This window comes from Peromyscus leucopus, chromosome 18 (assembly GCF_004664715.2).
Source record: "Peromyscus leucopus breed LL Stock chromosome 18, UCI_PerLeu_2.1, whole genome shotgun sequence".
NCBI classification, from domain to species: domain Eukaryota; kingdom Metazoa; phylum Chordata; class Mammalia; order Rodentia; family Cricetidae; genus Peromyscus; species Peromyscus leucopus.
In genome coordinates this window covers 12,111,968-12,125,234 of record NC_051078.1, presented here as the reverse complement: position 1 = coordinate 12,125,234, position 13,267 = coordinate 12,111,968, and the positions used below count along the sequence as shown (strand labels likewise).

The 13,267-nt window shown below is 44.1% G+C and overlaps 1 protein-coding gene across 3 annotated transcripts in view; it reads left to right on the top strand.

Moving 5' to 3' along the window:
* Mdm1 (Mdm1 nuclear protein) overlaps nucleotides 1-13,033 on the top strand; it is a 29,392-nt gene extending 16,359 nt beyond the window's left edge. For all 3 annotated transcript variants that reach the window (XM_037196743.1, XM_028869629.2, XM_028869627.2), the window contains 6 exons: nucleotides 1,025-1,324; nucleotides 2,202-2,311; nucleotides 2,399-2,508; nucleotides 8,464-8,716; nucleotides 10,529-10,588; nucleotides 12,055-13,033. In XM_037196743.1, coding sequence (XP_037052638.1) covers nucleotides 1,025-1,324; nucleotides 2,202-2,311; nucleotides 2,399-2,508; nucleotides 8,464-8,716; nucleotides 10,529-10,588; nucleotides 12,055-12,167 — 946 coding nt within the window. In that variant the 3' untranslated portion in view covers nucleotides 12,168-13,033. The remainder of the gene's footprint in view (nucleotides 1-1,024; nucleotides 1,325-2,201; nucleotides 2,312-2,398; nucleotides 2,509-8,463; nucleotides 8,717-10,528; nucleotides 10,589-12,054) is intronic.
* Nucleotides 13,034-13,267: the final 234 nt, after the last annotated feature.

Genomic DNA, 13,267 nt, shown 5'->3' with positions numbered 1-13,267 from the left:
ACTTGCTCTTTGTTTCTGTGTGGATAATACATTGTTATGGAAGGCTAAATTTTGCAATATTTTGTTAACAACCACAGAACTAGAATGAATAAAGATTAGATGTAGAAAGGACTTTAAGAAGTTAAAAAAGTAACCATAAAAACTCATGTGAGTATAAGCTAGTGGTATATACCCATTATCATTCACAAATACAAGCTAGTGGTATATATCCTTTATCATCCATGAGTATAAGCTAGTGGTATATGTCCATTATCATCCATGAATACAAGCTATAGTGGTATATATCCATTATCATCCATGAATACAAGCTATAGTGGTATATATCCATTATCATTCATGAATACATTTTTGTGGCTAATGTGGAACCTGGTCTCTAGTTGTAGAGAATTCTCTGCTGTTTTGAACTTTAAAGTGAACATAGTTTAACTGTTTGTAAGAGAAATTACACATTGATTGGTAGCAAATAAAATAATTTTAAGCTAGAGCATACTTAATGTAGTCACATATACCAAATTCATCTATAAATTCTATAGATGACCTTGCCATAGAAGTTCAGAAAATAATGTCTTTAGTAATGTTTTGGAAAGATGAATCTAAAATCTAAAAATTTGAATCTGCATACTTGTTCAGATGTATCCTTGAGTGTGTGCGTGGATATGAATTTAGTTACAACCGATTAGCCGAGTTGGGGTATTAGTCTTTTTCATTTGAGGGTAAATAGTGGCTTTTGCCACCAGAAGTAGAAGCATATATGTGTGAAAGGAGGTAAATATATTACTTTTTGGAATGCTTTAGTGGAGACTCAGACGAAACTTTCACTTACTGTATTCTACAATAACTTCAATACCTAGACGAGGCCATCAGTGTGGAAAACAAGAGAAGGAACGTGATGAACTCACTAAGCCAGTATAAACTAAAACACTCAAAGGCAGACTTACAATAAAACTTTCTTTGTTATGCAGTGATCAGGGATGTGTTTCATTCTTTTATGTTGCATTTGTTTTTTTTTTTTTCTGTTATGCAGTGATCCTGCAAGTCACAAGACTCCCCAGAAACATCCTCCTCCCAAGCTAGAAGCAAAGAAAGCTGCCCTGGAAGAGCAGCCCCCGAAAAATACCACCGAGAAACTGGCCCTGCCAGAGGCGGCCACCATGCCTGTCAGGAGGAAGCTGGCCTGGGATGCGGAGAGCGCCAGTGAGGACCGGCAGGAGCAGCCCACAGGAGACGGGGAGGAGGAAAGCGGGAAGGACAAGCCGACCTCTGTGGGAGAGCTCGAGAAACTGGACACACAGGACAAGTCCAAGGCAGACAGAGGGAGAGAAGGGTGAGGCTCACACTTCTCAGCGTCTAGAACATTCTAGTCCATGACTAACATGCATTTGCTTCGTCGCCAGGTCTAGGGGTTTACACCTGCAGCTTTGTGACTGATAAAGAGCAGGTTGGCTTTAACCCGGTGAAGTAGGCACAGTTTCGTGGCGTGTGCTGTAAGTCGAGTCACCACTGACGCTGATGGGGCGCTGAAACAATGTGCTCCTGGAGGGGGAAATAGATGGTTCTCGTTTACAGCCTGGTGGCGAGGACTCCCAGGTTCGCTATGTGCCTGGAAGAATGACTCCATGGAGCAAACCAGTGTTCATTAATATCGGATGGTTCTGTCCAGACGTCAAGGCCACTGTTTTGTAGTACTTAGAGTGGCTTCTGAAAATAGCTGATAACTGGTTGTATGTGTAGACAGCTTTGGGGGAGCTCTTCGCTGCTGCTGCTGGTACATCTTGGCTGTAGTTAACCCTTTATTCATTCATGGGTGTCGTAGCTAATGTGGAATTCGGTGCCGACCGAATGGAAGTCTTCTTAGCTATGGATTGCTGATTTATAGTGATCTTGCCTCCTTCCTAGTATTCAGTTCTCTTAACTGCATACAGATTAAGAACTTTTAAAAGGGTTGTTTTTAAGGCAGGGATTTCCCTGAATACTCGAGGCTGGTTTAGAACTCATGACTCTCCCATGCACTTCTCCCATGCCCTAAACACTGGGATCTTAGGCAGGTGTCACCACAGGCTTCCTGCAATAGGAACCTTATTTTTTTCCCCCCGAAACAAAGGAGACTTCTCTTGGGCAGTTTATGCTTTATTATTGTGCTACATAATTGTGATGACATAGTTTTGATCACGTTTTCCTGATAGACTGTTTTCATTTTTTAGGTCGGAGCCGTCTTCTGTTTCCTCAGGAAATGGGGGAAGGCTTCCTACTCCGAAGCTGAGACAACTCGGCATCCAGCGGACTCACCATGATCTCACGACTCCCGCTGTGGGTAAGGGTCAGACCCTGCAATCCACAGTCTGCCTGTGTAGAAGGTAGCTTGGTGTGATTGACACGTAGTTTCTGTGGGATTTTCCAGGTGGGGCGGTCTTAGTGTCGCCATCGAAAGCGAAGCCTTCAGCCCCAGAGCAGAGGAAGAGAGCGTCCTCCCAGGATGGCTTAGACACTCTGAAGAAAGACCTTACTAAGGTAGACATTTGTGTTGCAGGGGAAGACCTCTCTTCTTGGGTTCGCAGTCTCATGTAGTAAATGACATGTAGGCTTGAGACTTCAGAAAGTCCTGCCCTCTGTATATAGAAATATTTCTAGTAACCTTTTGGTAACACCAGGCAAAGGCACTGGGATTTACTGACTTATTTATTTGGTCGTGATGTTGTATTGCTGCTGATAAGCTTCCACGTATTCATAGTAATGACTCATCAGGAAGGAAAGAAGAAAAACACAGTCTGTTGTCTGTGTTCCAACCATGTTTCAGGCACTGTTTATCATTGGAGATAAAAACTAGACAGAAGTCCGGGGGCTCATTGGGCTTACCGTCCAGTGGAGGGCGGGGCCGAAGTCACGATAGCGAAGGTAAAAGACAGGTAGGCATCAGTGCTCTGGGAAAACTGAGATGGGGGATGAGTAGGAAGTGGTCCAGGAGGTCCTCACCAGCAAGGTGGTGTGGAAGCAGAGTCTGAAGAAGGTGGAGGACTGGTCTGGGCCTATCTGAGAAGACGTCAAAGAGAAGTCAAGAGTCTCTGAGGCGAGAGGCCATCGAATTCATTAATTCGTGTGCTCCTGTGACTGAACAGAGAATAGCCTGGGTGATGGGTTTTGAGACAGAATGCCGTGCCAAGTTGTGTGAGGCTTTGTGGGTCATAGAAGAGGCACACACATTGTTTTCAGTGAGCTGTGAGGTAGGAAGTGTTGGAAGGACAGAGGAGCGACAGACACCATCCGACGTGGACTGTCCCAGAGTCACTCTCGCCATGGCATTGAGAATGGACACTGGGGACTGGACACGTGTGTGAAAGCAGTCAGTCACTAGGTCCAGGAAGACATCCTGGTGACTTGGATTGTGGTGGGAGGTGGCAAGGCCATCCGATGAAGTCCAGTTCTGGATGCGCACTGAAGATGTGTGTGCAAGAGTTGCTGCGAGTTGAGATATGGTGTGGGAGGAAGAGAAGAATCAAGGATGACAGAAATTTTTGGCCTCGGCAAAAGGAATGGAGTTGCTTTTTAACTGAGATAGGAAAGATGGATAGGAAAAGGTTTGTCAGAAGATAGCAAGAGTTCTCTTAGATTTGAGATGATTATGAGCTGTATGAATAGACATGCGGATGGGAGCTGACTATGCATTTGAAAAGCTGGACTGAGGAGACATACTAGATGCTCTGTATAATATATGTATATGTATGTATATATATATGTATGTATATGTATGTATCAATGTAGCTCAGGGTAGTGTATTTGTCTAGCATGCATGAGATCCTGGTTCAACCCCCAGTACTGCTAATAAATGAATGAATGTTATTCTGGCCTGGAGAGATGGCTCAGTGACCAAGCATGTTTGATGCACATCCAGAGGACCTGAATTTGGTTCCTAGCACCCACATCAAGTGGCTAATAACAGCATGTATGTCTGTCTGTACACTACGCACATGCCTAGTGCCCCTAGAGTCCGAAAGAAGGCCTTAGGTCTCCCCGTTACTGGAGTTACAGATGGCTGGGCACCTCCCTGTGGGTGCTGGGAATAGAGCCAGGGTCCTCTAGAAGAGCAGCTGAGCCATCTCTCCAGCCCCTGTTTCTGTAGGCACACACTGACCATCCTGCCTCAGCCTCCTGAGTGAGTTGTGGGGATTATAGGTGAGCATTACACTTGCCTCAGCTCTTATAGATGATGTGAAGAACCCAGCGTGGACCAGCCTGGTTTATCTTGTAGATGCATCTTACCCATCTGTGCATGTGCCGGATGCTGTGGCCCTGACAATAGACCTGGTAGAAGCTACAGCCTTGGGAGGAACACATGTTAATCAGTCAGACAAAGTAAAACGCAAAATTGAGAACTGATAAGGTTTCAAAGGTGAATTACTCAGTGCTTTCCTATGAGGAATTAACCTAGGTGTGACAGTTGAGTCTGTCTTGAGGCTGGGGATATAGCCCAGTGGTCGGGCTCTTGCTTAGCACAGGAAACTTCTTTGAAGTCAAGGATGTCCTTAGAAGTCATAATTCACCTGCGATGAAAGGCATCGGATGCTCTAACCTGGTAAAAGGATGGAAGAGAGGAACATGGCTCACGACTTGTACAAAACTCCCAGGCAGAAAGAACAATTTTCTGTTCTGCATGGGAAACACCCCGCCAGGTTCTCTGCCAGAGCACCTCTCTGCTGAAGCGTTAGCCACTCCATGCACCCATCCACTCGGCCCCAACCACAAAGCCTCACCCATCCCTTGGAGTCACTTGAAGTTTAATTCACAACCCTTCCTTCTTCCTACCAGTACAGGGCATGGCAAGAGTCACGGTGTAGCACCAAGCTAGCAATGATAGTAACTGAGACTTTCCCATGTGGATGTAACGGTCTTGTTAAATAAGAAACACAGAGCCAAATGCAGAGTTAAAAGCCCAAGAGGTCAGAGCAGTAGCGAAGAGCTGAGACTAAAACCAACTGCCTTCTTAACCCTTCGCCTCCGCTGCTGTCCTTCCCCTGAGAAAGGGACCTACTTCCTGTGTGTCTGTCATTTTATTGACTTTCTGTTCTGCCTTCTCATTGGTTGTAAACCCAACCACATGGCCTCCTCATCACTGCCTGTCTATACAGACCTCCAGGTCTTCTATGGTTGGTATTGAGATTAAAGGCGTGTGTCTCCATGCTGGCTGTGTCCTTGAACACACAGAGATCTGCCTGTCATGTGATCGGGATTAAGGGCATGTGCTACCACTGCCAGACTTCTGCTATGGCTTGCTAATAGCTCTGACCCCCGGGTAACTTTATTTATTAACATACAAATAAAATCACATTTCAGCACAAATAAAATATCACCATATACCCATTATCTCAGAAGTGTGGGGACCCACTGAACTATATGGTAGGCACGCTGCCACTGAGGGACATACTTTGACTTAGTTTCAGTGTGACTTCTGTGTCTATTGAAGGAAGAGCAGACCGAAAGGGACAGCGTCCCAGTTCAGAAAGGGGACATTGGCACCATGGACCAATGGGGAGCATAGGTAGAAGTGGGCGACACTGGAGGACTGTGTAAGGGAAGCGTGTCCTCCCCTGGTGCTGGGTCGGATAATGGGGAGGGGATTGTGAGTGGCTGTGGTTTTCTGTCTTTGCAGCAGGATTGAGGGTATATATTGAGTAAGAACTCATAGGCTTATTTTGGAGAGGAACATGAGGATTTTTATTTTTGTCTGCTTCCTTCATATTTAATGTGGCTCCTACTGTGTGCCAGGTGCTATCCTAACATCTGGGGACACAACTTCCTGACTTTGTGGAACTTTCCTTTTTACTGGGAGAAATAAACAAAGGATTCTTTTTAAAAAGTAGGAGGAAGGACTGTGAATTAAACTTCAGGTGACTCCGAGGGATGGGTGAGGCTTTGTGGTTGGGGCCGAGTGGATGGGTGCGTGGAGTGGCTAACGCTTCAGCTGAGACCTGACTAAGGAGGGAGGTGCTCTGGCGGAGAACCTGGCAGGGCGTTCCCCAAGCAGAACAGAAAGTGCCACATTGTTCTCTCCCGGGGCTGAGCTGTTCATTTTATCTTGCTTTTATTCACGGTATTAATTATATATATAATAACGTGTTCTATTATGATATTTTCACACACATGCCGTGCATTTTATCATGGTTGCTTCTCATTACCTTCTCTTTTTTCTTTCTTTCTTTCTTTCTTTCTTTCTTTCTTTCTTTCTTTCTTTCTTTCTTTCTTTCTTTCTTTCTTTCTTTCTTTCTTTCTTTCCTTCCTTCCTCCCTCCCTCCCTCCCTCCCTCCCTCCCTCCCTTCCTTCCTTTCTTTCTTCTTTCTTCTTTTTTTTTTGAGACAGGGTTTCTCAGTATAGTTTTGGTGCCGGTCCTGGATCTCACTCTGTACACCAGGCTGGCCTCGAACTCACAGAGATCCACCTGCCTCTGCCTCCCAAGTGCTGGGATCAAAGGCGTGCACCACCACGGCCTGGCCTCATTACCTTCTCTTGTTCACCTCACCACCCATTCTCATAATCCCCTTCCTCCCATCTAGTCCTTCTAGTCTCTCCTTCTCTCTCTTTCCTTCCCTCTTCTCTTCCTCCCACCTCTGTTTTTTGTTTTTGCTTTTGGTGTGACCCCCACTGTGTTAGGTTTTTTTTGTTGTTGTTGATGTTATTATTTTGTATTTTTTAACAGTCCCAAGTGAGTAGTTATTTACAGGAGCATGGGCTGCCCACCGGTAGTCATACTGTTGAAGAAAAATGTCTCTCCCTTCCCAGAGACCATAGCTGCCTAATCATACTCAAGAAGGGGGGACCCCCACCCCCACAGAAACCATCATGGACCTGTGAGTCCCCAAGGAAGAGTGCCGAGTTTGAGAGAGAGAGGGGAAGTGGGAGGTGGATCTAGAGGGAAGACAGGGTAGGAAATGAGGTTGGAAAGGAGGGGACGGGGAGGGGCTTGGATGTTGGTCCTCCAGGCATTGGGGAGCCCCTGGAGATCTGAAGTGGAGAGCAAGTAGGGGTTTGACTCGGGGTCCGTCAAGTCTCTGCGGTGGGGAACTGTTATCTGCAGGGACAGTGGGGGCAGTGAGCCAGCAGAGCGGCCCGAGGCTCAAAACCACGTCAGTCCGGTTCACTTAGCCCGGGGATCCGTTCAATTAAAATAGTGTGTAGTGTTCCATTCAGCTCTTTTTAGCAGCAGCAAAAGCAAGGTGAGCAGAGCCGCCAGGCTGACAGGAAGAAAAGACTGTCATTTCGTGTGACTTGTCACTTTCTAAGTGGACAGGAGACAGGGGAGGCGGATGGGAGATGTATCTCCTTTTATTGGAGTTGAAGTGCTCGAAAATGATACCCCAGGTTAGAAATGCGGAAATGTCACATCCGTGGGCTCAGATGAGGGGATGAGGGGAGTTCACGGCATGACTGAGACTGTTGTGCCTGTGTTTGCCGTCTGTGGAACTCTTAGGATTAAGTTACACTGTCACTGTGGAAATTGAAAATACTGACGAGTAAGCAAAGGATTGCTTTCTGCCCGCTCTCTCTGGCGATGGTCAGTGTTAAGTTTGGAGGTGCTTAGTTATAGTGTCTAAATAATCGGTGTCCTACAGGCAAGGTTTCAGAATCTATTTTTTTATATGCTAGTTTTGTTTCAGATTGTATACATCGTTTACTGATTAATATATTTTCTTACTTGGCTCTACTGTGAATATATATTTGCATTCTTAGGCATCATTTATTTTAGTGGCAACATGGATGCTATTTGTAATTAAAAAATTTTAAACCAGATGCTAATGTTCAAATAGAATTTTCAGATTTGTAGCATTTTATTTTTTATTTAAAAAGTAATATAAAGAAATCCATCTGTCAACTACATTTTGGTTTATATCGCTGTTAACCTCTCATGTATTATTTCTCAAGTATTAGTACAGCATTAAAGCAAACACAGTTGTAGAGTTCTTGCTGGGCTCTCACAGAGTGAGCTCCAGGGAGTCTGTAGAAGGGTCCCGTGTTTGTACATCCGGGTCACCTCTGTAATATTATATTCAATTTAATTAATTTTCACAATTTGGTAAGTGAACAGTTAGTACTTCACTGCTTTTATTTTGTGATTAAAAAATTCTAGCGAGGTAGACCGTTCACTATACTTACATCTATCTGAATTTTTGACATATGCCTTGTTCTGCTTCATAATAAAACTTACCTCTTCCTGCTACGAAGGAGACGCTTCCGTAGCTTGATAGCAATTCATTGTGGATCCTGTCTTCCCACGTTCGTCCTTTCAATGCATTTTTAACGTACATTGTGTTGGCCTATTAGCAGCTGTTTCTCATGTTGGTTGGTCACGCACACAGCCTTCCCTCCGTGGACACGCCGCCACTTCCCCCATGTCTTCTGTGACTTGTGACTCTCCAGCATTTGAATGTTGGTTCCCACGTGTGTGCATCTCCACCCCCCCCCTTTTCTGTCATCTAGAAAGGAACCCACCGCACGGTGTCTCTCCTGACCTCTCCTGCTGCTGGCATCAAAACAGTTGACCCCCTGCCTTTGCGGGAGGATTGTGAAGTCCGTGTTCCCAGATTGGCTGAGGCTGCTCTCCCAGGTTCGAAAGTTCTAGAACACCAGACACACACCCCTGGACAGCCTTCTGCCTCGTGTGCCCTGCCTTACTGGCATCCCTCCAGCAGGATCCAAGGCTGTCTGCGAGACCCTGAATTCCAGCACAATGGTGAGTATTTTTGTTTTAATTTCTTGTCTTTTTAAAGCAAAAGTGTTATACTGACAGATAAGTACAATAAAAAGCACCACATGCTGACAAAATTCCATTGTTTAGGTGCTTTTCCTTTCTTCTTCTTTTAATAATTTTTGCTGGCTCCCCTTCTCCCTCCATCTCTTCCTCAGACCCTCCCTCCCTCCCTCTTTCCCCTCCTTTCTCCTCCTTTATTTTTTAATTGCTCTCACGGGGTGGCCCAGGGTCTCATGGGCTAGCCCAGGCTAATGGATTTTTGTGAATGGGCAAATCTCTTTGTGGATACTGGATTTTGCTGCTTCACATTTTATAAAAGGAAAGGTGTCTCTCACATTCTTACCAAGGCACGTAGAGAGACCACCTAGCTGCCGGTAGTTCCTCCTCTTCAGGCAGGACAACAGAAACTGTCTCTAGACATTGTCTAGTGGTGCTCGGATGTGGAGTTCCAGATCTGCTTTTCCTTGGGTTTTGGTAGACATTACCCAGTTTGTGTCCTTCCTCCATCACGGTTGGGAATTCCCAGCGGTTTTCACTCCGGAGCTTGTGTGTGTGGTGTTTTCTTTCTGGTGGCTTTGGGATTGTCTGTTCATGCCCGATGCTACCGATACTTCACAACCATGCATCTTGAAGTGGGTGGCTCCCCATTCATTTTCCCAGTACCCCGTCGACCTTTCTGAAAAGGCAATTTCTTCCTGTCCTCCGCTGCCCCGCTGCTCCTGTGCGGTAGCTGCAGGGCGCATGCCCATCGTGGCACTGGTAAACCGCCAGAGACGAGTCTTTAGTCCCCTCCCGGGAGACGCAGTAATTCAGCAGTGCAAGTGTAAAGAACTATGTGACCTAACTGTTGCATAAAACGGTCTCCAGAGTCCTCTGCTTCGTCCCAGCCCCCATGTCACTCACCCGGGGACAGACAGACGAGCGGACAGATCCCTGGTGACTCACTGCCTCTTAGCTTCTCTGCTCTGCCCACTTGAGACTTCTGCTCTCGTGGTGAATCACATTACTTAGCTCCTCCAATTCTTCCCCTTCTCCTAACTTGGTTGCCGTTTCCTTATCTTTTCAGTTTTCTTTTTTCTGTGGCTTCGGCTCTCTCTCCAAATGTGTACAGTGAGTTTGCCATCTCTCTGTGGAGGCCCACTATGTTTCTGTGAAGTTATGTCAATATTGTCATCGAGAAGAATTGTAGGAGCTTATTCATAGTTTATGTACTTGCCAACCGCATTAAAATTACCCAGTGGCCCTTTGATGTCGTAGTTTCTATCAATATACACAATTAATTGACAAGTATGGCTCTAGAACAGTGGTTCTCAATCTGTGGGTCACGACCCCTTCGGAGTCAAATGACCTGTTCACAGGGGTCACATCTCAGCTACCCTGCATAGTAGATATTTACATTACAATTCATAACAGCAAAATTATAGTTATGACGTAGGCATGAAGTGGTCTTATGGTTGGGGGTCAGCACAGCGTGAGGAACTGTGTTAAAGGGCCGCAGTGTTAAGAAGGTTGTGAACCCCTGTTGCAGCAGGTGGGAAGTGCATGAAGGAGGGGCTAGCATCCAGGGAGGTCTCCTGATACATCATCTCCTGGCAGGAAGGCGAGAGAAGGACGGGCAGACGCTCCCTGATACTGCCTTAGGGCACACCTAAAGGGCCTGCCGCCTAAAGCCGTCCCAACAGCAATTCAGTTTCGGCATGAATTTTGGAGGGGACAGATGTTCAAACAGTTCCATTAATATATGATGTCTGGGAGCTAAAGGATAATGTCTTCTGCCTTTTTTTTTTCTTTAAGTGGGAAAACCAAGGATGAGCAATTTGCAGTTACCTCCACGTGAAGCCTTTAACGATGAAGGTATTTTAGTAGTTGCTTAAGATCAACCTCAGCTCTTTTGTAAGGTGGTTTGTAGTATGATGAGCTTACATTTGACTAGCACTTCAAAGACCTCGGAGTTCCTCTATAGCTATTTTTCCATTAGGTCTTTGAGACCTTATGCTAGGGATGAAATTGTTCCCGTCTTACACAGGAGTCCCAGGGACTGTGTGCTGAGGAGTATTTCCCCAGCAACCATGTGCCTCACCTCAGCAGGGGCCATGGCTCTGTTTGCATCCATCTTTCTGTCTCAGAAATTTGGCCTGAAAAAAAAAAAAAAAAAAAGAAATTTGGCCTGATGTTAATCCATATTTTTCTCAAATGCCTATGTGTTCTTATCGCTTTTCATTTCTATAAATGTATGTAATTAATGAAAACGGACGCTTTTCCTCCTGTATAGTCTTCATCCTGTTAAATTTTTCGATTCTAATAAAAGCAGGAGGAATTTTGAAAACTTGAGGTGAACATTCAAAATGACCATTGTGCCATTCTGAGAGGCATGGCTGTAACCTGTAAAGTGCCAATAAGTTTCTGAATGTATTAACTTTGAGTTGGGAAATAAATTTGAACTTAATGCTCTTTACATTGGCAGCTAAGTATAGTAGAAGAACTGTTAGTAAGTCTGCAGCTCTTTATCCAGTGAATGCAGGTTGTGTTTTAAATGCAGATCTGGCTACCTTGAATCTAGTTTTGCCTTTTGTCTTGTTGATAGCAGTGTTTGTTAATGTGATTGATTTGCTCAATCAGAATGTGGGATTCAGTACCTAGAAAGAGTAGCTTATTTATTGTCAAACAGTTTTTTTTTTTAACATTTAGTGAGACTTTGAAAAAGTGATATAATACCATGTTAAAATACAGCATTTTAAAAAGACTTATTTGTGTTATTCTTGATAATGTGTGTGAGCATGTGCACATGTATACCGGTACCCTTGAGGCCAGAGGCATGGCAATCCCCTGGAGTTAGAGCTGCAGGTGATTGTGAGCTGCCTGATGTGGGTGCTAGGAATTGAACTCAGGTCCTCTGGAAGAGCAATATGTGCTTTTAGCTTCTGAGCTGGCTCCCCAGTCCCGCATTTTATTTTCTTAGTTGAAAACGTTTTTGCTCCAAATAGTTGTTCTTTTAAACTAGGATAAGACATCTCAAGATGAGTTGTTTCCCGATAATACTGAAATCATAAGCTACGCTTAACTGCTGACCTTGTGGGATTTCAACGATGTAAGAAGGGTTCTGGTCACACTGGCATGTTTGACCTCTGATAAACTTAGAAAACTGCCATGAGCTATGAGGAGTTAAACTCTGCATTTACCAGGTCCCTTGTTTCCTCATCGATCCAGTATTGCTATCAATAGGATGATGGTTTTGATTTTCTGTTCCTAGTACATTAAGCATACTGTTGTTCTGTGGAGATTTCCACCGGGAATGTAATCCTGGGATTCTCTCGTTACAGATGCAGACAGACTGTCTGAGATCTCTGCCCGCTCTGCGGCTTCCAGTCTCCGGGCTTTTCAGACTCTAGCGCGAGCTCAGAAAAGAAAGGAGAATTTCTGGGGCAAAACATAAACCTGCTCCTCTTATCTAGAGAAACACTGGCATCCTCTTTCCTTATTGCTTACCGTGTTAAGATTTTCAGAGTGTTTGATTTCCTCTTGACACTTTCAACTTAAACTATTTGATTTTTCAGTAGCTCATCCTACCCAGGAAATTTTAATGCAAGCGTATCTAAATTTAACTCTTCGAGAATCCCTTGTTACTTCTCTGACTATGAAGACATAGATTATGTAGTTCTTCACACGTTCTGTCTCTTGTATCAGGTGTCGGGGGTGGCTGGTAGAAGTGTGAATGTCATCTGTCCAGAGGATATGCTAAAGGGATAACATGATGTCAAAATTAAGATCTCCCAAATTATATTCCCTCCCAGATTGTTCTAGGCATTTCCATAGCCGTAGAGATCATCAAAGAAATCTGCCATTCCTTGACTTTTGCTTCAGTGTTTTTATTAGCACCTCCTGTACAGAGTTGCAGTGTTGAGGGAATTATACTTTGAAAATCCGGCTGTATATATTTTTCTTATTTATGTGACAAAATTTGCTTGAGAGAATATGTATATTTTTGATCTTTTTATGTATTCTATTTGTACAATAACTGGCATACATTTGAATAATGTCTAGATTTTAAGAAATTATTTGTGTAATGGAGAATTAAAACTTTGTAGACATTTGAAAATGAAAATGAAGTGTGCTTGGCTCCTCCAAAAGGTTATCATGTGGAATAAATGCCTTCTTGAAACAGTCTCCTAGAACTGGTTAATCAAAAATTATGCTACGTGTGCAAACTGTCAAATTTGGTGAAACTGAGTCTACAGTATTTTTTTTTTAAATACAAATGCAGGGTTTTAAAAGCAGATTCATTAAAAAATTTCACAGCAACTTTGTGAGTCTGGTTTTCCCTTCTAGGACATATTTAACAGTTGTTTACAAATCAGGATAACTTTACGTTTCTAATAAGAATGGGTTCTATAAACATGTTATGCAAATCTCTATAATAGTACATGTAAACTACTTGTTATGGTTTGGGTGTTTTGTTTTCTTGTTCTATCGGGAGGATCTCTCTAGTTCTAAGGCTGGCTTCAAACCTACGATCCTCCTATATAAGCTTCCTGA